The sequence below is a fragment of the Melopsittacus undulatus genome, chromosome 9, assembly GCF_012275295.1.
Source record: "Melopsittacus undulatus isolate bMelUnd1 chromosome 9, bMelUnd1.mat.Z, whole genome shotgun sequence".
NCBI lineage: Eukaryota > Metazoa > Chordata > Aves > Psittaciformes > Psittaculidae > Melopsittacus > Melopsittacus undulatus.
Genome location: NC_047535.1, coordinates 44,535,856 through 44,563,542, shown reverse-complemented (window position 1 = coordinate 44,563,542; position 27,687 = coordinate 44,535,856). Strand labels below are relative to the sequence as shown.

The 27,687-nt window shown below is 37.6% G+C and overlaps 1 protein-coding gene across 24 annotated transcripts in view; it reads right to left on the bottom strand.

The window, feature by feature from the left end:
- The window catches only part of SLMAP (sarcolemma associated protein), an 80,666-nt gene that overhangs the window by 27,385 nt on the left and 25,594 nt on the right, over positions 1-27,687 (bottom strand). For 4 of the 24 annotated variants that reach the window (XM_031046083.2, XM_013128218.3, XM_031046082.2 and 1 more), the window contains exons 2-13: positions 19,583-19,730; positions 14,652-14,724; positions 13,305-13,341; positions 12,210-12,272; positions 10,689-10,784; positions 10,332-10,403; positions 9,883-10,023; positions 8,203-8,340; positions 7,618-7,786; positions 7,482-7,532; positions 6,876-6,926; positions 2,705-2,767 (exon numbers count right to left, since the gene is read on the bottom strand). In XM_031046083.2, the coding sequence (XP_030901943.2) occupies positions 2,705-2,767; positions 6,876-6,926; positions 7,482-7,532; positions 7,618-7,786; positions 8,203-8,340; positions 9,883-10,023; positions 10,332-10,403; positions 10,689-10,784; positions 12,210-12,272; positions 13,305-13,341; positions 14,652-14,724; positions 19,583-19,730 (1,102 nt within the window). The remainder of the gene's footprint in view (positions 1-2,704; positions 2,768-6,875; positions 6,927-7,481; positions 7,533-7,617; positions 7,787-8,202; positions 8,341-9,882; positions 10,024-10,331; positions 10,404-10,688; positions 10,785-12,209; positions 12,273-13,304; positions 13,342-14,651; positions 14,725-19,582; positions 19,731-27,687) is intronic. The other 20 variants (XM_031046084.2, XM_031046089.2, XM_031046092.2 and 17 more) reach the window with 7 other exon arrangements.

The following is a 27,687-nucleotide window of genomic DNA, read 5'->3' as shown; positions in this document are numbered from 1 at the left end:
TACTCAATCAACACTTTCCCCAAATTAAGATGCACATTTTTAGCTACCAAAATATAAATAAGGGTGAGCATCTTAGTTTTAATGTCTGACACAAATAATTTTAATCTTTCATGCTATTCAGTCACTGCTTAACAAAAAGCAAAGAGTTACTGACATATATCATAAATAGTAATTTTTACTAAAACAATTTATTTTGATGTTAAGCTTCTGGTTCATCTTTAAGACAGTCTGTGGTTCTTTCTGCTGATGAATGCAGTTCAAAGGCAGCTTTCCTTTAAGTTTTTAGGCATTTCTTGTCTTTTCAATTTAAGAACTCCCTTTAGATTTAGGTTGCCTGTGACTATGTATGTAACAACACACTTATGGTTTTGTACTAAACCAGTCTTTGAAGGAGGCCAGTTTTTAAGACCAGTGAAAGGAAACGTGGCCCTCAACACACAAATTTCAAACTATCTGAACCAAAGTGATGCTAAGAAGCTGTAACTCTACTTGCCACCTGCAAGTCATAAATCCATTAAAAAGTTGGTAATAGCCATCCAATCCATCCAAAACCTATCACAATTCAGATAAAGAAATTAAGAAAAAAAACACCTTGGAAAAAAAGGCAAAAAAATTTACTTTCATTTAAAATCATAAATGCAACAATCACAAAATGAAGAAAAGAATAAGGAAGCAAATAAAAGACAACTCAGAGTGGAGCAAAAGATAGGAAGCCAGCAGGGCACCAGCTCTCTCTCTAGTCTATGCAGCATCACCATTCTGGTAGTAACTCAAAAAGAAGCACCATGACTTTCACTGTTAATGTCAGTGGTTTTCATCAGTGGGTACTAAAAAAAGTGATGAAATGAGCAACAAGTGAAGTGCATGTAATGATCAGAAAGTAACAGACTTCCCAGATCACCGAGAACCAACTTTTACACCATCCTACAGATGCTGTAGATAAGGACAGGTTACTGGGTATCGTGAGCCATATTCTGCTTAAAAAATAAAAATGACTAAAAACTATCTTTAAAAACCCACAGAAACCAGATTTTACAAACAACACTACCAAAGTTTAGCATTTGTGCTGCACTGAAACTAAGATTGTGTCCAGTTGTCTCTGCCCCACCAAAAAAATTCTACCTCTACTACTTTGAAAGGTCTTTAACTGCTCTTATCTGATAACCACTGTCAACTGACTTCTATCTCCGTAGCAACTATTCATATGGAATGTTGCTATCTTGATCAGATAGCAAACTAGTTATTCTGTTGCAAAAATATGCTAACTACTGAGCCCTTTGAAGCTGTACTCATTCTTCAAAACTGATGCAACCGAGGCTTTACACCATCTTTACTCTAGCTTTCAGTCTCTCAAGAAAGGGAAGGCATAAGTAAATTGATCTTTATTTTAATCTCTTATTATTACTTCAATTGCATGTTAGAATCTTTTACTAGATCCCGATGGTAACTTTTGCTTCTCAGTACTGACAAGACTGCTCACATTTAGTTTGCAGAGGTGATAGCAATACAAGTTTTGCTAAAATAGGTTAAGCTAAAATCCAAACAATGAAATCAGGCAACCAATTTGTATGTGAACATAACTCAGTGTGCCCTTCATTTTCAGTCTGGACAAGAAATAATTTTACTCAAACATTTAATTTCAGTTCATTTTAGACACCAAATAAAGAGCATTCATGCAAGATCACTGAAAATTTAAGATTACTTTAAACTTCGGCCTAACAGAAGACAACCATTAGCAGTAAACTGTCATTCAGTCTGCAGCACTGCAATCTGTACCAGAAGGAGTAGTCAGTTAAGTCTGTTACACTTCCTTATTGAAACTTAAAAGGGAAGACTCCAATAACCATAATGTCAAAGATACTGTCTTGTTGCTGCTCCTCAATACTTCACTCTGCTCAACTCTAGGTACATAATGTCTGTAAACCGTAAAGTCAAAACACAATTCTTTTTGCTACAAAGGAGTTTCCTTTGAAGGTAAATAGCACTTTTCACTCTTCATCCCAATCATATTTTTTCTCTCAGTGGACAAAAAGTATTAACATCTTCAGTTTTTAATTACAAACATTCAGACTGTGCACATTCATTACACATTTTCAAAAGCTGTTTTCTTTGAAAGTCATTTCTCATTCCAGAACAGCACATCTTCCTAAAGACTGGCATTGCATATTAGCTTTCTGCTTTTTCAAAAGAACCTTAGATTTCCACATAGAATTTAAGGTCTTGTTTTCCTTTTCGTTCCTTGTAACAATTAATTTGAAGAATGTGTAAAGCTTTATCAGATAAACTGTAGGTATGTGGAATGAAGAAAAGGCATCACTACCTTATCTCTGTCCTGCTGCTGCCTCTAATGTTTGCTTAAACTGACAGTGTTACAATTTCCACTTCTTAATTCATAACAGGATGAAAAATTACACTCAGTTTTAATCATCATGTGGCAACATTACCACCCCTTTATTGGTCAGAGGACAATAACGGATTAACTGCCAAGAAGACACAATGTGATCACTGCTTCGCAAGAGCAAAGATAAGCTCTTACTACTACTACAAGCATGTGCTTAATATCCCAATGCCATAATTCTATGCACAGAAAATTTCTGCTACCACAGAAATACTGAAATAATAGTGACAAACTCTGATTTCTATCCAACTTTTCTGGGTTTTCTGTTGTTTTTAAAGTAAATGTGATGAACACTCTTGTACTCACTCTGACATTCTATGAACTGATGAATAAAAGTGCAGTCCCCTCCACTCTTTGAAAGAAAGTGCTCTAGTAAAGAAAGAAACACTTAAGTTTACATCTTCTTATCATTTTTCAAACTGATGCAACAAAAAATTTGAAAGGTATATTAACAATATTTGTAATTGCTTATTTACAGTGAACTTTTGAAATCCAAGTCAATATGCAAGCAGACAAGACATGTAACTGAAATGATGTCTGAGTGATACTAGAAAATAGATCACTATTTTGAACTGATCAGAAGTACTTCAACTGCATTTTCAAGGGGTACTTTTAAATGCTAATCACAGTTTTTAAGCATAAAAAAGCCCCTTACCTCAATAGAATCTATGTTAAAAACCCCAACTTCATGTAACAAAAGTTAGTAAGAACCAATTATTAAAAGTGCAAATGTTCTGCATTTGGTATATTGCTTTTTCAGACTGGGTGATAACAAATAACTTCCACTAAATTCCATGGACAGTTTCATATTTTTGGCAAAAAGATTAATACACACAAGTGATATTTAAATCACAACAAATTTAGAATACAGAAGATGCTCCACTTCTGAAACATGCAAATCCATAGCACTGATGCCTCTAGTTCTGCCTATTTTTTTATTCATAGTTGGACACAGATAATCACAAGTACCAAATCCAAGCACTGAAGAGCTAAGAAAACATCAGTTAACCTATATTCTTCAGCAGTTTTTATTAGCTTTGAAAAGGCGTTTGAGTTTTTCTTTAGTCTTCATACTTACTCTTCCCTAATGCCCTCTTGAAACGAAAAACATTTATCTTCAGTGTTGCTGAGTATCTCCCTTTGTTTTTTAAACAAAGTTTCACTGCACAGAAATCACATTATTTGAAAGTTCTTCAGCAGACATCCTAAAACTGGGCTCAGTTTCCAGTTTTACCCAAGCCCTGCTATATAACCTTGTTCAACTCCCAACTCCATCAGGATCTAGCATCTCTTCAAGAAAAAAGGTGCTAGTGCTTCCCTTCTAAAAATCCCTTGACCTCAAGAGCCTAGCAAACTGAAGATGTTGCTTTTCAGTATACAAACTGTCAAAACATGTTACATCCCTAATAAAACTGTTCAATCACTAGGTTTTGCTATCACAAGCATAGCTGTTAATATCCATTATGTAATAGTTTACTGTATTTCAAAGCCACTCTAAAAAGTAAACCTTTTTTCTCATCCACAGGGGCAGGGCTTTTAAAAGACAGCACCATGGCTATAATACTTATTTTCCATATTTAAACCTTTTCTTTTAAGCCTTTTTATATGATCCTCTAAGTGACAATATGGAAATTTCTCCTATCTTTCTTTACATAATATATGGCTCACAAAACTTAAATATGAAAGCCAGGTGTGGTGCAACTCACTGAGAAACATACCACTTAGTGAAATATCTCAGTTCTACACTACCTCTATCAGTGGCTGATGTATAAGCAAGTTACTCTCTTCTGCACCAGAACTTCCATGTGTGCAATGAGAGAAAACGAATGCCTGACCCTCACCATCTTAGTAACATTTTGTTATAAAAAGCCTCTAGAGAAACTGTAACATGAGTTCTTAGTTCCTCTACTCGGAGTACATATCTTTTAATGTTATGGCCACAGCAAAAAAGTAATGTAACATCCTTGCTCTTGCAACAGCTAGGTAGTATGCTTATTAACATACCTTGAGTACCTGACCTGAAGTTTTGCAATAGAGACACAAAGTGAATCTTAAAAAGTATTTTACATGATTTTACCATTTTCCCCTGACAGGGGGAGGAGGAACGCATGTATATGTCTGTATACAAATAGAGGAAACCTTTTATTCCCTTAAAGGCTACACAGCACAAACCAAATTGACTTTCTGACTTCTGCCTTTAACTGTGAGCTCTTTCCTTACACAAAATATCTACAAAGTCACTGATGAAGTTGCTGCACCTATGTTATACACCCTAAATTCTTAGTTTATCTAAAATAATGCAAGACTACTCAGCAAAAAACCCCAGTAACTGCTTCCTGCTGCTTTGGAGAGGATAAATCCAAAATCTGGCAGAGAATGTTACTACCCATCTGTCATTACATGATGAAAGGACAGAAGATACAGAAAAGCATAGACTATCATGAAGAGAACGCAGGCCAAAAGCTGTAAATTGCCAAGGAAATGTGGATGGATCAGGTACAGCAGAGATGCAGAAGAAAGTGGTACAACAGGCATTATAATGGAAAACTACACTAAAACAGAGAACAATAAAATACCAAGTTAGGTGTGTGACAGGAAAAGGTGACAGACTGTATAAACACACAGAACGCCAACTTGAACGAGCAGTTACGTGTTGTCTATATTCATAAAGAAGAAATTGGCAGACAGCTTCCTAAAACTCCAAGGTTTAAGCACAAGTTCTACTGTTACTCATAGGATGGAGGAACCTGTATTTTCATGCATCCATTCAGATGACACTTACTCTATGCAATCCAAAATAAGTCAAAAAGTGATTGCTTATTCAACTTTGACAAAAAGTATCAGTGATACAATGATACTTTCATTACAATCACAAAATAACAATTTCAATTTTGAAACAGTATTTCAGGCAGTTTTCAAACTCAGACTGTAAGAGGTAGCAGTACTTAAAAACCTAACAGGACATCCCTACCAATAACTTTAAAACACACAAAAAAGTGTTTGTTAAAAAAATATCATGTTTAGTGTGATGTTATCAATTATTTTGCTATAAAACTATATGTATTTGCACTTGGAGCTTGAAAGCTTTTCCTGAAGTTTCAATTTAGCTCTAGGCTACTTTTGTTCCCAGTATCGCATGTTTTTGCTAATAACCTCTAACAATCTAGCTTTCAAAATCTTTTTATGGTTTACATGATTAGAATGAAGAATATATCCTTATATAGTACTCCAGTTTCGCTTTGTAAAGAAGATTATGCATCAGCAAGATGGATCAATCTAACTAAAGCCAAAGTATGGCATCTACAGAACTGGGAACAGATACTAAGTGTCCTGGCTTCCAGTATCAGCATACACCATAGTTAAAATGCTAGGATGTAAAGGAATAACTAGTACTCAGAGTAAGAGGAAGTTTTTGTACAGTTCCTCTCAGTATTTAACAATCTCTCCTCCTGCTCCAAATAACAATTAGATGCGAGGTTATCCCATGATTAACTTTTTATTTTGCTATGGGTCTCCTAGTTAAGAAGCTCTTCATTTCTAATTACAAAAAAATCAGAAGCTAAGAGTTAGAGCACAGACAGTTGTGAAATTTTGTTTAAAAAAGATATACAGTAATTCATAAATGCTGTATTAGTTGAAATGACAAGTTCTCTATTTAGGTGCCCCAACTTTCTAATAAAGGCACCATTCTCCAGAGCTTTCACAAGCCAGCAAGACACAGCAAATGTTCATGACAGCTACATCAAGGAAAAAATATAAACTGACATAGAAGCACAAAAGTATCTTAACCAATAGAACAATTTAGTGAATTTAGAACCATAATTGGAAGAGCCTTTGCTATATGTGATACTGGGCATATTCTGAACAGATAATTCTATTAAAGAAAACTTCAAGCGTATGCTAAGACACATTAGTTAAAATACCTAGCTTTAACTAAAAAAAAGCTTTTCTTAAACAAAATCAGTTCAATCTGTTTCCATTTCTGTTTAACATAAAAGATAACACTCTCTTTTAAAAGTTCTATTTCTGTATTTCATATACTTGCATTTTTGGTAAGTTACAGCTAGGAAAAAATATGTTTTGTTAACTTTACTTACCATACCCGATTTACTAGAAAAATGGTGTGTGTCTGTGTTGCAAGGAAAAGTAAAACTAAAGGGAAAAAAGTCAATGAGTTTTCCACTTTCTCGTGTCACAAGCCTGACATCATTCAGCAGACTCCTACTGAAATCCAGTGAAAGACCATCAAAAACAGGTAAAAAAGGAGGATTTCCAAGTTGGTTTGTTACAGTGTATAGAAGTTTCTGAAAACACCCAGACTGAACACCTAAGCAAAAACTGCTGCTCAGAGGAGTGGGCAAATTCAGGTTCATTTTTCAAGAGAATAGCATTGAAAGTAAAACTTCAGAGAACATTTTGAATTTGTTCAACTTCAAACATTAGCCATAAGACAAAAGGTAGTCTCAAGATACACTACCTTTCTCTGTGCTCCCATTAATTTTAGGTATGAAGTCATCAACTTGTATGCCTAGGATTAAGAAAGGGTATTATTTCTGGAACCAAGCAAAATGTTTTGGGTTTTGCTTCTTTACAAATACATCATTGTGAAAGGCATCTGGTTTTTCATACTACCTTTTCCTTCTAGGTATTTAACCTAATCGAATGAAACAGGCAAAATTTGTTTTCCTTTGCACTACAGATCATGTTCCTGTTTGTTCAAACATGTAAGAAGTTACCATCATACAAGGAATTACTGCCTATTACATATATATTTTAAAAATCCTTTCTTTTATATATATGTATATAAAAGCCTTCAAAAGGTTGGAGCTAAAAGGCCTCAAACAGCTCTAAATTGAGCCATGAACCACAACTGTGGACACCCACAGCAGCAGTGCCCTCTACTGGCATCCTGCTGTGGCCACATGTCTTCCAACATTCCCAACTGATACCAGGAACGCCGCACTACTGGGGTAACACTAACAAGTTACTCTTGTCCCAGACACCTCGGCTACAAGATTATAATGATAGTAATTGAACAGCAAATCTGGAAACCAGCTTGAAACAAGAAACTGATCACACCTACCTAAGCTGTTGTGTTCTTTAAGTGTTTTCTCTTGAAGATGCTCTAACCGTACTGTAAACAGAAGTCCAAGAAAAAGATATTTCACAGATTAAAAGAAAAACAAAAAATCAAAGTTTCTTCCCCACTAATCACTAACCTTGTAAAGCAGTTAGCCGCTCATTGGTGAAGTCATTGTCAGCCTGCAAAGCTTCGATTTTTGCTTGAAGCTCTTGCTCTCTCTCTTCCATTTCATCTATTTTATGCTGCAACTCCTTTTTCTCAGCCAGTCCTTTCTGTTGGATTTCCTCTTGTCTTCCTTCCGCTACCTGCTCAAAACACATTTTAAAAATCCCCAAACAAACCAAAATTAATACGTAAAGGAATTGATTTCATTCCCATTAACTCTAAGATATTTAGGTTGAAAATTATTTGTCTGTATAAAAGCAGCTAAATTTAAGTTCACACCATAAATAACTTTGTATTAAAACACAATGCAGCTCCAAAGACATGGCAACTTCCAAAGTGATCAGAAAGGGAAATCTTTTTAGCAAATTGCTTAACTGATGATAGTTTCAAGTACATGAAATGCAAACCCAAAGATCATGTAAAAGACAATATGCATCTTTCTTCCATTAACCTGTTGTTTAAAGTTTTTTAACCTTTGACAGGTACATTAGAAATTAAATTGCATTTATTTGCTCCACACACTACAGTATCATAAGTCACAAAGTTCTGTCATTACCTTTAGCTTGTCAGAAAGATCTTTAATTTCATTTACAGCTCCATTGTATTTATTAGCTAATTCTCTTAATTCTTCCTGAGTCCGCTCATTCATCTCTTTCAGGTGAGTACATTCATCTTCTGTATTACTTAAACTTCGCTGTAAGAGAGAATTATTGTGCAATATATAAAAAAAAATAGAGACTAATAGTCTACCAAACACTGAAATTGATCTTTTTTTTTCCAAACAGTGTATGGAATTAATAACATTTAACTGCTTTGTTCCTCATCAGTAGGGCTAAACAAGCACATCAAGTCCCAGCGAAAACACTATCTACACAAACCTTTGTGAGGTTCTACTTCAAGAACACATTATGTGAAAATACATTGGCTTCAGGCACGTGTAAAAAAACACCAACCAAAACTGCCACAATACACCATATAATTAATTGTGATCAACTGGTATAAAGAACTGTGTGATCTCCCCCATTCTGTTTTATGCTAATCTGTGAGAGTTTTGTAACATCTTGTAATTCAATGTAACCAACAGATTTCATCATACGTGTTGCCCAGCAAAAGAAGATTTACCATGTTATAATAGCCAAATGGCTCCAAGGAAGCATCCTAAACCTTATCTTGTACTCCATAATGTAGAGTCTAAGCTAAGATCTCCTTACTTAAGAGGAAGCTGGGTCTTCAGGAGGCAAGGAATGCTCCATAAATTCGCAGCAGCTGGTGACTGCAGCACAACTAAATGGTATATAGAGTTTCCTCCTCATAGCTCGAGATTTGTTTCTTCAGTCATACAATGTGTTTTCATTTGCATTTGGGTTTTCTTTCTTCTTTTAGTAACAAACTCTGACTAGGTTCTCATTTATGACCAAAACACTTTTACACAAAAGTGCATTCAAAACTATTAAAGGACAACCCTCAATCAGCAGCCAATGATTCTTCTGCATGGAGAGAAAATTATGTGGCAGGAAGCACTCAAGCAAATCCCTTAGTAAAGTTAAATTAGTATTTCTCCTCCAAGACTCAAAGTAAAGAGGAAACGGTAGAATAGGTCATAAGATTCTTCTCCTAGTATAGGACTGAAAAGGAGAAGTAACAAATATAAGCCTCCAACCATTAACAAACCTGCCAAGAACTATTACAACATAAAAAGGTGTATTTAACTGAAATCTCATGAGGTTATTTACTACAGGAGTATATGCACTGCATTCTCTAAAAACATGACGAGGGTAGAGACTTCATTCACTTAATTGTAAGATATCTCTTGACCTAAGGGAACACAGCAAATAATTATAATGGCAAGAGAAAATAAAGGAAAAGATAGTGATGAAAAATATTATAGGGATAGAAATTTTCTTTGAAGAAAGTGCTGAACACTTTGTAATCTTACAAACTCATTCTTAAGTGTGATTTATATGAGTGTGTACCATTCCCTCTCACTTACTTCCCACATACAGTACAACTTCATGAATTTTGAAATCTGGCAGAAAAAGTACAAGTTTGAAGAATAGTTTCTCATTAACAATCCAAGCATTGTCCAACAGGAGAAATAAACACTACTACTTAATACACTGCGAGTGCCACAATACAACAAATACTGGCATACTACAGGAAACAAGACTGGGATTTAAGCAGCAGCAGTTGTAACTATTTCAGCACTTCCAGGAGACTAGGAATGGAACTTCAGTACCTCCACTTCAGACAGTTTTCTGACCACTTCAATTTTCTCCTGAAGGACCCGCCTCAGGGACTCTTTGGCTGTTGTCTCATAGTTGTGTTTGTCTTCTTGTAATGCTATAAGCTCTTTTCGTATACTGTCTTCTGTTTGATTCTGTGTGTATAAAACAATTCAGACACAAATTCCTTTACTGTATTTCATTATATACATTCTTCTACGTATGTATGAAAAAAATCGGATTGGGCTAAAAAACTGTTGAAAAATTATCTAGATTTAAAGTGATTCCACGAAATACACAACAGATCTACAGCTTTCATGCTATATAGGTGATCCAAATAAGCACAGGCTCATTTCAGAAAGTTCATCTTCTGACTGCTTTTCTACAACCAGCTAATTGCAAAACACTTCAAAAGAGCTATCTTTGAGCATTCCTAACATTCAACTTAGGGCAAACTACTTACCTTTGAACATGCCTGCAACTGATTTCCCATAACCTCTAATCTTGATAGCAGCCTGTCTTCATCTATTAAAGCCTAACAGAAAAGAAGTATCACATTAGTATTAACGTATACTTTATGTACTTCCAGTAGAGTTCTGCTTTTAAGACTTTAATTCTGTTGGAGTAACCACTACTAACAGTTATTTCAAACTGGCACATAAACTAAGTTTATTGAACATTCTCTTTTACAGGGCTTAAGAGAACCACAGTAAACTTTCTACTCCTGCTGCTCTCCCCCCTCCATTGTTTGTAAATAAATAGCTGAAATTTATGTCACTGCATATTTCAGTCCATAAAGGGAAAAGATGCCTGCAGATACCTGCCAACTAGTATCTGAAGCTTCCTGTGTGACAGCAAGTAGTCGCTGAAGTGTTGCCAATTTTTGTTCCAACATTTGTTCCCGATGTAAGGCTTCCTATGAAGAGAGCAGAGTATCAGTGGGTTCAACTAGAAAAACTCAGGAAAAGAGAAGCAACAGAAGAGATACTAAAGTGCAAAGAAAAAAAAAGAAAGTGTGAGTAGCAAACATTGTCACATACTCAAAACTATAATAACCCCATGCCATTTTGTCCATCCACACGTTTATTTGGGTATTTTAATTACAAAATGTTATCATATAACCTCAGGTTCCTGAAAACCTTCATTTTTCATGCATATGTTGCACACACTGGGTACACACTGCAACAAGTTACTCTTTCCAAGACTTAAAAACACTTTGACTTTCATCAATTTGAGTAACACAATTGTAAACACCAAAAGGCAGCTTGGCAGCTCCCACACACTGAGCTGTGCATCCTCAAATAAGGTCACAACAGAAAAATGCCACACAGGAACTACTGTTTTTGTCTGATGCTTGTTCTATGGCAGTATGATTGAAGAGCATCTTCATATAACAATTTCAGGATATGAGAAATGAACAGATTGGTGAGCAAGTATGCATTCAGTCTCCCAAGAAAGAGCATCTGCTTCAGCTGCTTCCTGCTAAGTCAGCATGTATGAAGTTACTGTCTCAAAAGTCTCATCACTGATGTGAACAAATAAAATTGCCATTACCAGACATGAATGGCTAAAATAAATCAGCAGAACTATACATAAATTAAACCCAGACAGAATGTACCAGGAAGATTTTTTCACATCTTTTCCAGAAAGATAATTTAAGATCTTGTCTAGAGAGTTTACTTCCATATATTAGCACACACTTTAATGTGTGTCCTTTTGTGACATGAAATCATAGAAAAAAGCACACCTATTTAAACTGACAAAGGAGCAGGCACAGAAGGGTTGGTGATGCCAGTGAGGAAGAAGAGCTGCCAGTAATGTCCCCTCCTTTATACTTTCTAATAGATACAGAGACACAAATATTCACACCAAGGAATTATCTTCACAGCAGCAAACTAACTCGTCACATAGAATGACCTCTTGGTTTGCCTTTCTTCCATTCTATCAAAGCTTTTATACACATGCATAGTACATCCATAGCAATGGATGATAACAAAAATATTGTGGGCAAAAGAAAATCAGAGACAGCAAGGCAGGAGAGGAGAAAGGACAGGAAAAGTCAATAGATACCATTCAGGGAACCTTCTATAAAAGAGAATGAGTTTACATGCTTCTTTTAGGAATGACAGTTTATACTGCTCATGCAAAACACAGTTTACATAGAGCCATACTATGTCCAATTACAGTATGTTTTACATTATTTCACTATAGAAAAGGTAGCCAAATGCTTATAATGTTCAGGTTTACAAAATGCAAGCTAAGACATGAAGAGCACAGTATTTCTGTTTTGAACAAAACCTGAGTATTTTATGAAAGTAAATACTGTCAAGAGAAAACCTACCTGCAGATACTGTGAAAGCTGAAACAATTCCTGAGAATACATACTGGGAGTGTTAGCAGCAACCTGAAAAATGAGAAAACTTAAGAATGAAAATAGGTTTGGATTTCTCATTAAACTCAATGCAAAATTCATTATCCAGTTATGAAGGTACATTTAAGATTATCTAATAATGGCACTTTCATTCATTCACTGTTCTGCTACTGTTTATTCTTTGGTTTATGACAGGACTTAGCAAAACTGAACTGAGGGCCCACTGCATAAATGTCTGAATGTAAAGAGTTTAAGGCTTCTGTTTTAGATCAGATTAAACTGACAAAAAAAGAAACAAGGCACACAAAGGTGAAGCCATTCCACCCATGGACAAACAGAAATTAGGGGCTTCCAGAATTGGAAGTAAAGCCTCTCATATTTCAATTTAATGCCATCATCAGACACACATGTCAAGCACACGTTTCCCGCTGACCTACCAGCCATCATCTTCATAACTTGCCTTTGTAAGTATCTATGTCAAATTTGGGGACTACTTTTACCTTTAATCATAACTCAAACTGTTCTGGACTTGGGGAGAATAGATTGTTTTGGGGTGGTTTTCCTGCACATTGATTTACTAATTCTTGTAGGCTCCTACTACATTGATACAATTTTGAGGCTGATTTTCACCCTTATACCTGCAGTCCTCAGAATTTGTGCCCTTGTCCCTGATTCAAGATGTATGTGCTGTTCTGAAACCTCAACTCAAATGCAGGGTCTATTAACTCCTCAGACTGCTGACTTCACAAGTAAGTTTCCTTGGCTTCACAAAACTTTATCCTTCATGCTTAGAAGTCTGAGCTGAACCTATTTAAATTAATCCTTCTTTTTAGAGTCTAGAGAGACAACCAACTCCTGATCAAGTCCAGCTACCTTAAAACATACACTGCAACACTGCATTACCTTCTCTACCTTAAATGTCACCCAAACTATTAAACAAGTAAAAAATTGGCATTGCAAAACATATATAGATGTAACTAAATTCCTCCATTTCTTCATCTTTATAATACGCCAGAAACCAGCATGTGGCTGAATAAGGCAGAACACAGCAGATTACTGAATTACCTTGTCAACAGGACTTGGTAATGGAGCATGGATAACACTAAAAAACACAAAAACCCAAACATTAGAAAAAGTGAACACAAAGCGCAGAACTGCAGTTTAAAAAGAACACCTAGATCCCTAACACATTCAATCAAGATGGTTTGTATTTTTAAGTTTATTCATCACATACAAATGAAGACTTGACACATGAACATGCAAAACCAGCTCATACTTTGCTGACCAACATTTTCACAGTTACAGAACCGTTTTCAGATTATAAATCCAAGGTCTATACTTTTATTTCAATAGTTACATAATACTTGATTCTTTTAAAACTGATTCGTTAAGATTTAAACCAACTGACATGCACACAACAACAGCTATGAAAAGACAGTGGGTATACTACTTATGTGCAAATTCAGCAAACTGCATAAGATAATATTGGGTAACTTACAGAATTTTGTATGCTTTTACTAGACCAAGGTTTATATTTTCACATGTTCATCAAAAATTTAATACCATGTTTTCATCACTTCTTACTAGAACACACAACTACATGGAAAACTTCCTGCAATACTTTGACATATCTTCCGAGAAGCAAAGACCCAAAAGCGTCATGCAAATATTCTGCATACTAATGATAAAAGAATGCTTAAATAAGCAGTCAAAACCACACAATTGGTAAGACTAAAAGATGATTAAGTAGATTAATATTATGTAATTTGTAATGGGCACTCAATTAGTGTTAACAGAACATTTTTTGTTTCTAATACTGTGAATTTTGCTCTGTAACATGCACACATATACAGAAATCCCCCTCAATATTCACCTGGGCTTACAAACATTATTCCATCGTATTTTATGAATTTTTCCCCCATGCCAAGCAAAAACTTTCTTTCATCATGACACTAAATAACTGCACCAGTTACTGTATTACTTAGCTAAAGAATATAAACAGTGTTACATATACACACATAGAAGTATCATTAACTTCACTTTAGTGTGTATCTAAAGGAGCCAAAATAATAATCCCACATAAAAGAGGGAAGGAGAATTTGCTCATTTGCTTTCTTTTTCCCTATATTCTTCTGTTTATAATACCCATTCCAGTACACCAAACCACAGCTACTCAGAAAAGCACAACTTGGTAAGAACTTATCTTTCATAGTCGTCTTAATTTCTAAAAGCAACAAGCAAATGAGATTTCTCTTTTATGAAGTCTGAAAAAGAGCCATGCTCTCAGCTACTTCTTTTCTGTGAAAATGGGAAAATAAACTGTTCCTATGCTGATTTTAAACATAATATTCATCACATCCTCATTACACAGTAGTTTCATTTTGCTACATATGAATAGATATTCATTCTTACTCTGATCGCAATCGAGCTTCCATTCCATCTGGAAGAAACAGTTTGATTGTGGAGACTATACATCCATGAGTAACTGAAAAGAAACAAATACCAAGTCATGATGATTCATCATTATTTAGGTTCAATGGTTAATGTTATAGTAGCCAAGCAAACTGTCCTAAGAAACTTTGAGGGAAGGAAACGACAAGAGGCATGAGTGCCTTCAAGCATCAGTGCATGGATCTGCCTTATCAGACCTCCAGAGGCTGGAAGCTTTACCATTAGAAACTGATGAGGTGATGCTGTGTACTTCAACTTGGCTGTGAAGTACTTCCAGTTCCAGTTCTTCCACATGCAGCAGCACCTACAAGTTATCTTTACTAAGGCAAATTAAAGTTAACCGTATGTTTTGATCATAAAACGAGGAAAAAGGAATGCATTCCCTGTGCTGGGTAATGGCAATGCAGAAGTATGAACAAAATAATGAGCTACCATTTTGACAAGATTCCTATGAGAATATCCAGGGCCTTAAAAGGTGACACATCCAATTTGTATCACCAGACACTCACTTTAACATCTGGAACTTGTCAAGTGGTTGCTATTTACAAACACAAGCATCAAAAAGGAACACAAAGAGTGTAGGAACTACAGAGAAGGGCACGCACACCCTCCTGAACGCTATGACCAGTGTCATTCAGGGTAATGTATCTCTTTTGGTATGCTTATAGTACACATCTAATGCACAGCCCCTAGATAAGTGGTCTCTCGCTTTGGCAAGAGAAAGCTTGCACCTGCAGGACTAAAGCCAAGATCCTGTGAACTCAAGAAGATCCTAAAGAATAAGAGGAGAAAATGCAATGTTTGATTCTTCCATCGAGTTCAGCCTCTTCACAATGTTTCCCAAACATGTTACTGGCACCATCTTCAATGACATTTACATCAAACTACACCTGGTTTGGTTTCCTTGTTTGTTTGTTTGTTTTAGAGGGTTTTTTGTGTGTTGTGGGGTTGCTTTTTTGCTGTTTTAGTGTTTTTTTTTCCCTTGTATGGTTCTATAAACTGGAAAGTAAGAATTCTCTCCAGTTACATATTTCCAAAATACTACCTTAAGCTAGATACACATAAGCATATGGTCGTCTACCACCTGACACTCTACCTGAAGTACCCACCAACATACAAGTAGCTGCTCTACTTTCATGGTTATTAATATCAGTAGAACAGTTAATCTGGCTTTGAAAAAACAGGGCCATGGGTGTTTCAGGACATCATCAGTACTCCAGGGAAACAAGACAGGTCTTTGAGGAAGCTACCTCAATAGAAGCTAAAAATACAGGAGAAATTTTCTAACTGAAGAGAATTGTTCTTAACCTTTATTCCCTGCTACAAGCTAACGATGCTTTGGAGAAGCATCTTCTTGGCTCCTGCACAGTGTTTTTTCAAGCTGACCTGGTAAAGTATGACATTTATATACCAGGGAAGAACAGCCAGGATCTCCGTCTCAAAACAGATTAATCCACAGCTTTTGGCATCTTTTTTTTGGCTTTAGACTTAAAATCCCCAGAATTCCCAAATCTGTTCTTGGAAAAAAAACTTATTGAAAAACACACCCAACATGTTACTGATATTAGCTGTAGCATGTAATACTCACACAGCTTTTCTAATGAAGAATCTTTAATGCATAAAGAGGAAATTAGTGATTTCAAGAAGGTTTTAGGGTATCTGAAATTAAAGACCAGCAGCTGCTTTACCTCTGGGTCATGTATCAGGTCGGTCTGCTTGAGATTATATAATGTCAAAGTTTTTCAACATCAGACCTGAATAAACTCCCCTCTAAGCTGCAGGAGCTTTATTTATGTAAAAAACTAAGAAACACCGAGGAAGGTCTCACACAGAGAGAGAATCTGGCAAGGGTTTGTAAAATAAAAATAGGTTTATAAAATAAAAACGATTAAAAGAAAAAAAAAATCAAATCTGTGGTCTGTCCGTTAGCTATTGGCTCATTATAATCAGAAAAATAATGGGAAAACCTAAGGGGAAAGTAAAGCAAAACATAAAACACTATTGAAGTGATGAATGGATAGCACAGCAATCGTTTATATCATAGCTTTGGGGGATCATTAGAAGCAGCAATAACGCGAGCTGCGGCTGCAGCCGCGATGGAGCAACCTCTGCCCAGCCTCAGCCCTCCCCGCGCCCCCGCGGGCCCCGCTCACCTCCGGCGCTCTCCCCTGCCCCGGCCGGCCCGAGCGCAGCCTCGGCCCGCAGCAGAGCGCGGCGCCAGGGGGCGCTGCAGAGCGGCCGCGGGGCCCGGCCCGCTCCTAAGGGACACTGACAGCGGTACAGTCACTCGTTAACCTGATCACAAGCAGGGCAGCAGCACCCATCGAGTGTTAACCTGATCATGATCACACCGCCCCAAGCACTGCCCCTCGGGATCCAGCACGCATCGAGTGTGAACCTGACCATGATCAAACATCCCCAAGCACTGCCCCTCGGGATCCCCTCGCAGTGCCGTGTGCTGGGCAGCAGCACCCATCGAGCCCCTTCACCTGCACTGGCTTTTTCACACACCGTGCTCCACGAAACAGACTTTACTGAAGCGTCCAACCTGGAACAGGAACAAGTGCATAAACTGCATTGGAACTAAACTACCTGCTATCATTTGACCCTGCTCCAAAGCCTGCCCCTGTGCTCTGCACTGGGGAGTCACCACCCATGAAGTCCTGGGATGATGCTCCAGCACCCACTGGGAAGTTCAGGAGGTGCTAACAGAATGTAACCTACACTAACACAGGGAAAGGCACAGCAAGATGATTAATGGATAGGTCCTGGATTAAGGAGAGGGAAATGTGCTGGCCTGTGCGCTTGTCTGTGCTGTGAAAGTGGTCAAATAAGGAAGCAGGAAAGCTGGGAACATTTCTCCAGGGCCTGCTCATGACTCCAGCTCGGCAGCAGAAGTTGAGGCATGGCCCTTGTGTAAGATACCCTGGAAAATCACAGGCTGAACGTGCCACTGTTTTAATGAACCAAATCAAAATCACATTTGCAAGGAAATGACTGAGATACAGCCTGAACAATGAAATAGAAATAAATGTATTCTAGCAATATTTACACAACTCAGAATCTACATAAGCAAGTAAACTCAGCCTATCCTGTCCTCATTGCCTTGTAATCACACCCAGCGAAACGCTGAGATGTCTTGTGCAAGTACACCATTATGTAAATACCAGAATGCAAAATGGTTTAAAAGGGAATCCCTAATTTAAAAACAACTTTCATGTCCGTTTCATTACCTTATTAACAGTAACATCTAAGACTGATGCAAAAAACCTGTTTACATGCATTCCAATTGCATTCATGGGTAAACACTTTAACTGTGACGCAGCTGTTTCATGCCCCAGCATGATGATACGATCTTCATTCATTGCTTGGGGGAGCACAGAGAAGGAGGAAAGCAAACTTGGGTGCTCTTCCTTGTTAGCTAGCCCCACACATTCATGAGTAACATGAGCCCTAATGTTCAAAGCCAGAGAGGAGGAAAGGAAGGCTGCAAAACCTGATCACTCATTACACAAGTGTCAGGTCTCTGTGACTGTGTTTTGTATAACTAACACAAAACCCTTGGGAAGAGCTACCCCTGCCAAGGACTCCTGGCAGGAATTCGCTTACGATGAACTTCCCACAAACTTTCACATCAACTAATTGCAAAGAACTGCTGATAAAATCAAGTGAACTCGATTTTTCTCCCAACTGAACCTTAAAATACAACTGTTTTAGGTCTAAATACACATGAAGAAATTGAGCTTCTTTCAGTAAGGCCAGGATCTCACCAAATGGATAGTCCCAGGTTCATTAGATGCAATGTATTCCTTCAATTTATTCAATGTATACTGTTAGCTTTCATAAATACTTGAAATCACTTCACATGAAATAATACTTCAATTAACTCCCAAGCAATCCCAGTTAGACATCCAGGAGTTAAATCTTTGCAATATCATTTCTGAGCAACGTGAAACAATGAGATGTGACCTCCATTACAATGAATCACTCACAAATACTATAGGTCCAGAAGCTTCCCATGACAAAATAACTAACCACCAATATTGCTTAACAATGTTTTCTTTAAAGGTGTATTCATTACCCTTCCTGATACTCCGGATGTTGAGAACTATGACCTACCTGGCTACAGACAGGCAGATTTCAAGAGGAACAGATGGAGCAGGCTTCGTCTTTCTGTTTTGCTCACTTAATGCCCCTTAAGAATTCTACTGTTGTGCTATTGATGTGTTGTGGGGTTTCTTGAGCGGGGTTGCTTGTTTGGGGAGTTTGTTGGGTTTAAGAGAATTTTACCATCAGCATTTAAATGTAAACATTCAGAAATCAGTGAAGTGGAAGAGGTGATGGCAGTTCTGCTGTTTTATCTGTGTTACTGAATTAGGATTCTTCAGAACATGACCAGAACTACAATACTTACAGCACGTAACAGACTCACTGGGCAACTTTTAAGTCCTGACAATACTGATTACAATCTAATAATGAACATACAGACCAGGTTTCAGAAAGAGAAAGAAATGGTTCCTGAAACACTACATAAATGCAAAAGAGACCGAGGCTGTGTTTTTATTGATTAACAGATACATAACTATTACCACAATACAAGATCTCCTGAGTGTGCATGCTAGGAAGAGGACAGCAACAAGACCAAACAAAAATCCTCTGGGGTTAGAGGATGGAATAGAGTCCATGTCCTTAGCAGACCATTTTCTTGATCTAGTTTACTGTGCGGCTCAAAGACCTATTGCCAGCAGAAAGAAGGGAAGAGACAACAAAATAAAGAGTCCAGAACATCAACCTGTTTTCTTGCAGCAAGGAATACCATTGACTGTTAAAGATCAGGTGTGGTAAGAGGATCTAAACACACTTGGAAAATAAAAGATGATCCATACCCTTACCTTTCCGCGTGTTCTCCGTCACATCTACACCAAACTGGATGATGTCACCTGACATAATTTCACATGGTGGGCTTTCCTCAGATCCTCTGCTCAGTCTCTGACTATTAATAAAGGTACCATTACTACTTTTAGTGTCTTGAAGGTAGAACTGTAAAAACAAACAAAAAGGACAGTGAAGTATCTGGAAAAAATCCCACAAAGTATGATGAAACATAAGCTCCAGTAAAATTGTAATTGCTATAAAATACAGCTTGAGGTCCCAGTGTAGAAGAGGACAAATGTATGAAACTCAAAACACCTTCCTCAGGATGCAACATCTTCACATTATCAACAAGTATTTGTATTTGATTTTTGCATTTTAAACATATGATTAAATTCTAGCACATACACCATGCAAATAATTGCTACCAATTGTACTTAACCTACTGCCTGCATGGAAAGCATCAGACATCGTAGCAACACCACCTTTTGCCACACATATAAAAAAAGCTTACATTTATGTTGGTCAACACACAAAACTCTACCTGCATACACATTTAATGTACCAGTAGAGTACTGAGGGAGCAAGACAAAGCTCTGACAGAGAACAAAGTTCAGGAATCATAATATTAGACCATGGTGAAACTAAGGAAGTAAAAAAAATACAGGATGCTTTTACCTCCCAGCAGTACCAGTTCACACCATTAAGTTAATCTCAAAATTGCTGCATCAAGAACCTTTGTAAATAACCGTTTGTAGAGTTAATTAAATTTTAATAGCGACTTATTGGATCAGAAACTGCTTATGACACAAGACTTGTGGTCAGAATTGCTGTGTCTGAAAAGAGGTTGTGAGTGAGTCACCTTGCAGAAGACCACACTCAATGGCTGAGACCTGATCAGCAGACAGGATGAAACAGGGGACTGGAATGCAACTAACCAGCCAGGTAACTACTGAAATGAGTCATGTTCAGCAGTTCACAATGACAATAGTAATTACAGGAACCTGATGGGATGGTAGAAATCCCCAGCTTCCTGCACTGGTAAATAATCTCATCAAGTCCCAACACAACCATAATGCTGGGGGAGAGATGTTGCCTTCAGAGAGATTAATGTATTCCCGTGTTTTTCTTATAAGGACAAATGCCATTTTTTTCAAGGATTCCATGCAAAATTTCCTATGCCTCTATTATCACACTCCTCAAAAAGTAATAAATAACTCAAAATCAGAGTTGAGAGAAAAGGAAGGGTTAAAACAGAGCAGGAGACCAGCAGTAGGGTCTAAAGACCTCATACTGGAAAATTACACCAAGCACATGGTAAGTATCTTACATGCATCAACAGGAATGTCAGCATGGGAAGGCTTGGCTAGGATGTATGTAACAGCAGAATGAACAGCAGCATATGAAAGATACCCCCCCCAACAGACTGGTCTTTGATCTCAAATTGAAGAAAAAGAAAGTAATTCTCAGTCATATATTCATAAAGATGAAGGTAAACACAAATTATGGCTGCATTCACTGCAGTAACAACCAGACCCACCCTACTCTAAATATTACTCTATTATGAAATACTATACATTAATGCATAATAGTATATAATATAGCTTTTATTACAGTTGTAAGTTTAAAAGCCAATCCAATTAATTGGCTTGTTAATTTATTAATCTGAAAGTACTGAACCTTCTCATGGCTCAGTGCAGAGCTAATTAGGTTTTTACTTCCTGTTTGTTCTTGATTAGCTTTCTGCTCCATATGAATATCCTTCTGTTATGAAAAAGTGAGTCACAAGCAAGCAGAAACATACTTGTGCTTATTCTTCTCCACCCTTTTCTTTCCTATGCATAATAGGTGCCTTTTATCCTTCCAATGTTTTCATTAATCACTGCCCCTTGCAAAAACACTTCTGCAGAACCTGCAGATGGGGCACAGATTAAACAGCACAAGAAAATACAGGAGAGTGAACACGGGAAAGGAGCTGCAATGGAGCATCAGCAACAGAACTTCATCAAAACATCAAACAATAACAGACACAAAATTCAAACTGGAAGAAGTAAACAAACAGTCACAGAAAATGCGCATTAAGTTTAATATTATCAAACTGATGTCCATTTAACTACATGTATTTAATCCTGTAAATTTTAGAAGAGATGCTCCTGAAGTCCTTACAAACAGGATAAAAACACTTCTTTCTGTATCCGGCAAAGAAATAAGTAATGTCAGCAACATGTTAACAAGCCCTAAGGCATGCTGGGGCACATGAAAAACAACCAGGTGCTTGGTGACAGCAGCATGGCTTCACTAGGGGGAAATCCTGCCTGACCAATTTGGTGGCCTTCTATGATGGGGCTATTGGACTGATGGACAGGGGTAGAGCAGTTGATGTCATCTACCTGGACTTGTGCAAAGCGTTCGACACTGTCCCACACGACATCCTTGTCTCTAAATTGGAGATACATCAATTTGATAGGTGGAGCACTCAGTGGATAAAGAACTGGCTGGATGGCCGCATGCATAGAGTTGTGGTCAATGGTTCAATGTCCAGCTGGAGACCAGTAACGAGTGGTCTCCCTCAGGGATCAGCAGTGTTCAAGGCCAGGTTGGATGAAGCCTTGAGTGATATGGTTTAGTGTGAGGTGTCCCTGCCCATGGCAGGGGGTTGGAACTGGATGATCTTAAGGTCCTTTCCAACCTGAACTATTCTATGATTCTATAAGCTGATGTATAAGGAGAAATGCACTGATTTCAAGACTTAGTAAAAAGGATTCAATTATCTTTAATGTCACAACTAGCTGGGACAGAGCTCATCCCTTTCATGTAGCAAATTCTAATGTTACTCCTATGCTAGTTTTCCTGGTTCAAATGATCCTTCTCAAAGGTCAATCCTCCATCACTATAGTCACTACAAAAAGTTACCTTTAGAAACAAGAACAAAAAAAATCAAGCACCAGCCCCAAAACAAACGTGTGTATGTTAACAAGCATTTATAGTAGTATAATGGTATTTATTATACTATCAATTATGCATATCCTTGGTGGGTGTTTCATTTCCCAAAACAATGCCTTTTACACAGCAGCTCTGTGATACAGTGCCTGCTGTGAGCCCAGCACCATTTGCCCTTCCTGCTTCCAGTGCAAACCAATGAACTCCAGCATCAGTACTGGCTTCAAGAGTCCTTCCCCCAGTGCTCACTGCTGAGTTACACCACCACCTCTTTAGCTGTACCGGCTCAGGCATTTGTTTAGTCCCTGCAAACCAGTTCTGAGAGCTGATGCAAGTTATGTGAGGAGGTGCTTAAGCCGGTACTGCCAGAAAAAAGGGCAGCATATGCTGACCTAATTATACTTGATTCACACCCCAACTCAGATCAAACTCAACTCCCCACCCTTTGTGCCTTGTGTTAACAATTAGTCCCATTTTGAGCAGAAATGGTAGCTCATGCCCATCAAAGCAACTCAGCTTTTGAGGGCTGCTAAAGAGTTATCACATCCTTAACTCAAGTAACTATAGGTATGGTTCAAGCGGTAGTTTCCCCTCTTTCTGAAATCACAGCTATTACCATACAGTTATTTAAGAAGCTTACTTTCCAGTATGACACCACCTTCACAGACAGAAGAAAAATCCCAGCCCATATTTCTTCCTTAGTAATTTATGTTCTCTCTCAGTTATTCATCATTAATAAACTCTGTTAACTGCAGTGATCCTACCATGCTGCTTCCATAAAAGTTATGGAGATTCTATTCTAAAGTAAACCCTGCGGTTCATCAGTACACTCAGACTCCTCCAGTACAGTCCAGCTTCTTGAAAACAGCATTAAAGAAGTTGCAATAAAAAAAACTACATTTTTTGTTTCCATGCTTTGCAAGGAATTACAAATTAATTTTACAAGTTTAGTATCTATCATATTTCAAGTTCCTGTTCAGTTTTGCTGAATAAGCTCTGCTCTGACTGTGGTATATAAAAATCTCATTCCATTTAAGTTCCATTGCTTTCTAGGTTGATGATTCAGAGCACCACCACCAAACTGCTAAATCACATTGTATGTTTATGCAGTTAGCCACCACAACAATTTTCCCCTCTCTAACAAATTCCTAATATTTCCTAGTTCGTGAACAGAAAAATTCTTCCATAGACATTCTAGACTTAGATTTATGCTTAGATTTACCTATACACTGGATTTATGCACATACAACATATGAACCCTAGCTGGTATTAGGAAGCTTCAAAATTGCTGTTCTCCAGAGGACAGATTTTAACTTGGCCTATGGAATGTAGGTAGACTGTTGTGATATTCCCTTGAAGACAACAAAACCCATTCTGCTTAATGATTACTATAGTCACATCCTCCAAGAGGCAGACTAAAGAGAACTCCTTACTTAGCCTGACAAGACATGCAGTGTTTTGGTTTTCAAGCCATACACAGTCCTGATATAGCACAAGACACTTCTGAAGGATCTCGGCAAAAACAAAGGATGGGTTCACAGATGCACAGAAAAACTTGATCTACCTGTGATTTAATGACAGTACAACACAATGGTAGAACAAACAACTGACAAGCTCTTCCTTTCATATTTTACTACAAGACTTGCTTTTAGCCCTATCTTTTGTCAATATCATGATATATGGTGTTTCTCTCAGTATGCCTCATTATTCACTGAGGACCACACTAGAGATACAATATGAAGTTCTAGAATTAGCCTAAAGCATAGACAAATGCACTTGTGATTGACATCCTGGGTTTTAATTTTGTTCTGAGAAAGCCAAAGTGTTGATCTCCAAATAACTGCAGTACATAATAAGCAGTCATACACACACACTCAAAAGCCAAAGATATGAAAGATCTTTCTGTTGTGTAACTGTTCATTACAAGATACGAGGTAAAGATGGAGAATAAGAGCTCCACACACAGGGCAACAGAAAAATGAGGGTTTAAAGAATAAATGCTCTCTTCCTGGTCACTAAAACAGTGTTTTTTCACAAACTCTTATGGGCTAACTACCCGAAGTACAACAAAAGGAACAAAAGAACATCAAGTCTTTTCTACAGCAGAGCTGTACCAGTAGTACAGGAAGGCAGTAAATCAAGAACGATGATCAAGACAGACTCACATAACATTTGCTATCACTATCTATAGCCATCCTTTTCCATTTTAAGAGCACATTACTGCTACTCCATCTAACCCAGCTTGAAACTGCAGTTCAGGACAAATATGCTGAAAATTCCAGTGAGGAGAATTACTGGAGAACTGAGTTTGTCTGCAGAGATGTGACATTCACTCCATGAAAAAGGCTACTTCTAAAAACAATATATATAATCCAGTAATGAAACATATTTCAGCCTTATCCCATAGCTGAATTAATAATAAATAATAAGCACCATTGATTTTTACAGAGAGTCAATCATTAATGTGTACACAACTGCCATGTGCTTCAGAGCCCTGTTTTACAGGCTTTGAGTCATTAGTTTAAACCATAAAGATTTAAATTAATTTGTCAAATTCTGAATTACAGCCACTAAGGGGACACCAGCTTCATTGCTGCCATGTTTACTGCCACAAAGGCAAGCAAGGCTGTCAGCTAGAGTAGTTCAGCCATAAAATGCTGCAGTCATGATGACAGATTCTTCCCCTACTCATGCTACAAACTACATCATCAGTCATTGAACAATTAATGCTGGCATTACAAAGGCAGCCCAAGTACTACAGCAGCAAGTAAATAGGGATCTAGAAACTGCAATACCTGCCCTAAAGCAGTACTTCGGTGCAAAACTGGACTGCAGAGTAGTACAGTGATCTAGGTTCATCTGCTTGTTTGATGCCAAGTATTCTGCTAGGAATTCTCATTACACTGGCTCTGCACAATCTGGATCGTGCACAAAGAATTCAAAACAATAAGTAAGGGGGTCAAGCAATGTGGCCCACATTTATCACACTGCAGCTGTAAAGCTTCTTCTCCCATACTGTTAAAAGATCATATGTTCCTTGAAGTGTTAACACAGAGTACTTTCTCATTTTGGGAGCAGCACTTCTGCTAGCAGAGTATACTGTGCAAACCATACTGAATTCCACATCAGTCCTTTGGCTGCAAGATAGAGAAGTTTAAATGCTAAATTATCTCCAGATCCAATTGATTGAGTTTCTCATTCTGGTCTGCTTAGACACATTCTAAATTCCTTTCTTCTCAGCTGCCTAACTCCACCCACCTATCAAGGAAGTAGAAAGAAGTATTTGTCTCCATGAGCAAGCATAATTCACAGGGTGGGGTGCATCAGGCAAAACTGCTTTTCTATTTACTTTTATATTTCTTCAACACATGGATCTAATATCTCTTTGCTTACTAAATTCCAGCCCCTTCAACTTGCCAACAAAACCAGTGCATTAACTTCTGGGCTCTTAGCAAATCTCCTTTTTAAGGTTATTTTAGCTACCTGCAGCAGGCACATGCTATGAAACTAAAGCTGCCCAGCTGTGAGGAAGGGGTTTTCAGTCTGATTGAACAGACTGAAGGAGTGGCAGTTCTTAACTGTTATTTAGGGCCGTAAGTATTGAAGACCTCCAGAGAAGCACAACTTGCGAGTGTTTTTTAGTAACTTCTTTGTGAAATAATAAACGTAACAATTCTTTCTATGCAGTAAAAAGAAAAACCAACCAACAAACCAACACCCTTTGATACAGCAATGGACAAAAGATATTCACCCTAAGTTTTTAACTGAAAGTGTAAGCCTAATGTAAATGTAAATTTCATTCTAATGAAAAAGGTTAAATCCTCAGTTTTCCCCAGGAATTCAGTACTGTCCTGCCCAACCTGCCAGTAGCTCCAAGGAGCAGGAGGAAGGGGACAGCAGGGAATATGCTCTTCTGCTGACCAACTTGTTCTGTGTCCATTTACACCTTGAAGTTTTGTTGACTGTACTGCCAGGACAACCCTGCTGGTTGTTCATACCTGTTGTCAAGCAAAATAAACTGTACCAGTAAAAGCAGTTTTGTGCCAGCAGAACTGAGTCTGAGTATAAACAGAGTTCAGCCTTTTTCTGGATGTATTTGAACCGCTCTGAAGTATTAAGCCCTCTGCTGCTTGCCATGTCCTGGTAGCTCATGTGCTCTGCAGCTCACTACAGGCCCTGTCATTCAGCTTAACTTTCCTCTGAGCTAAAGTCAGCAAGGTTTACCTGAAAAGGACACTGGAGCTATGAAAAGGGTTAGGGTTAGGGCAAATTGCCACCTTCCTCAAAAACAACAGAGCAAACATTTCCAGGTGCGTTGTACCTGCAAACATTTCAGCACAGATCTTTCTTCTGCCACACAACACTGCACTGCTTATTTTAACTGGTGAGTTCTACAGATACACTTACACCTATCAGTTTTAAATTATGGCATATTAAAAGCATTCACAAAAAAAAACCCATTAAAACATGTTTGCAAAGCTAATACCATCTCCTACCTGTTGTGCCCATTACTTTCTAAACTACTATTCAAACCCCGTATTTGCTAGTAGCTGTAATTAATCTTACCAGTCTGAAGGTGAAATGCTCAGGATTCCAGGTTATTATTAGTCAATAGCCCCATAATATTCTTCAATATTTGCAGCAATTCACATAATCTACTTCACATCAGGAAAATTCAGACACAGGATGTCAGACATATACTTTAAAAGGATTTATTGATTTGTATTAGGAAGTGATCATTATTAACAGGAAAGCTACTAAAAGGACTAAGCAATACTTTTTAATTATTTAGAACTAGCTACATGGAGCTTAAAGTCACTTTATTTAAATGGTTCAGGCTATTTATCATTAAAGAACATTTTTGAGCAGTGTTGCTGCATTTGTTTCAAACTAATTCATGTTAAAGAGATTGGCAGAAGATGGCTAAAAGCTTTGGACATCAAGCTACATCACAACCCAAGTTCTTCAGTTTTAAGCGAAGCAAAACCTGAACTTCACAATTTAAAGCTTATGCATACATATAAAAGAATGAGGATGAAGATCTCTACTGCTTGTCTCCAAAGTTTGCTGTAATTATTCACTGTTGCTCTCTACTTCAAACCGCAGTCCCACATATCTTTCACAATCACAGCACCATTCAAGACTGACATCGTCAACTCACACATGGTAATGGATGGAAGAAATA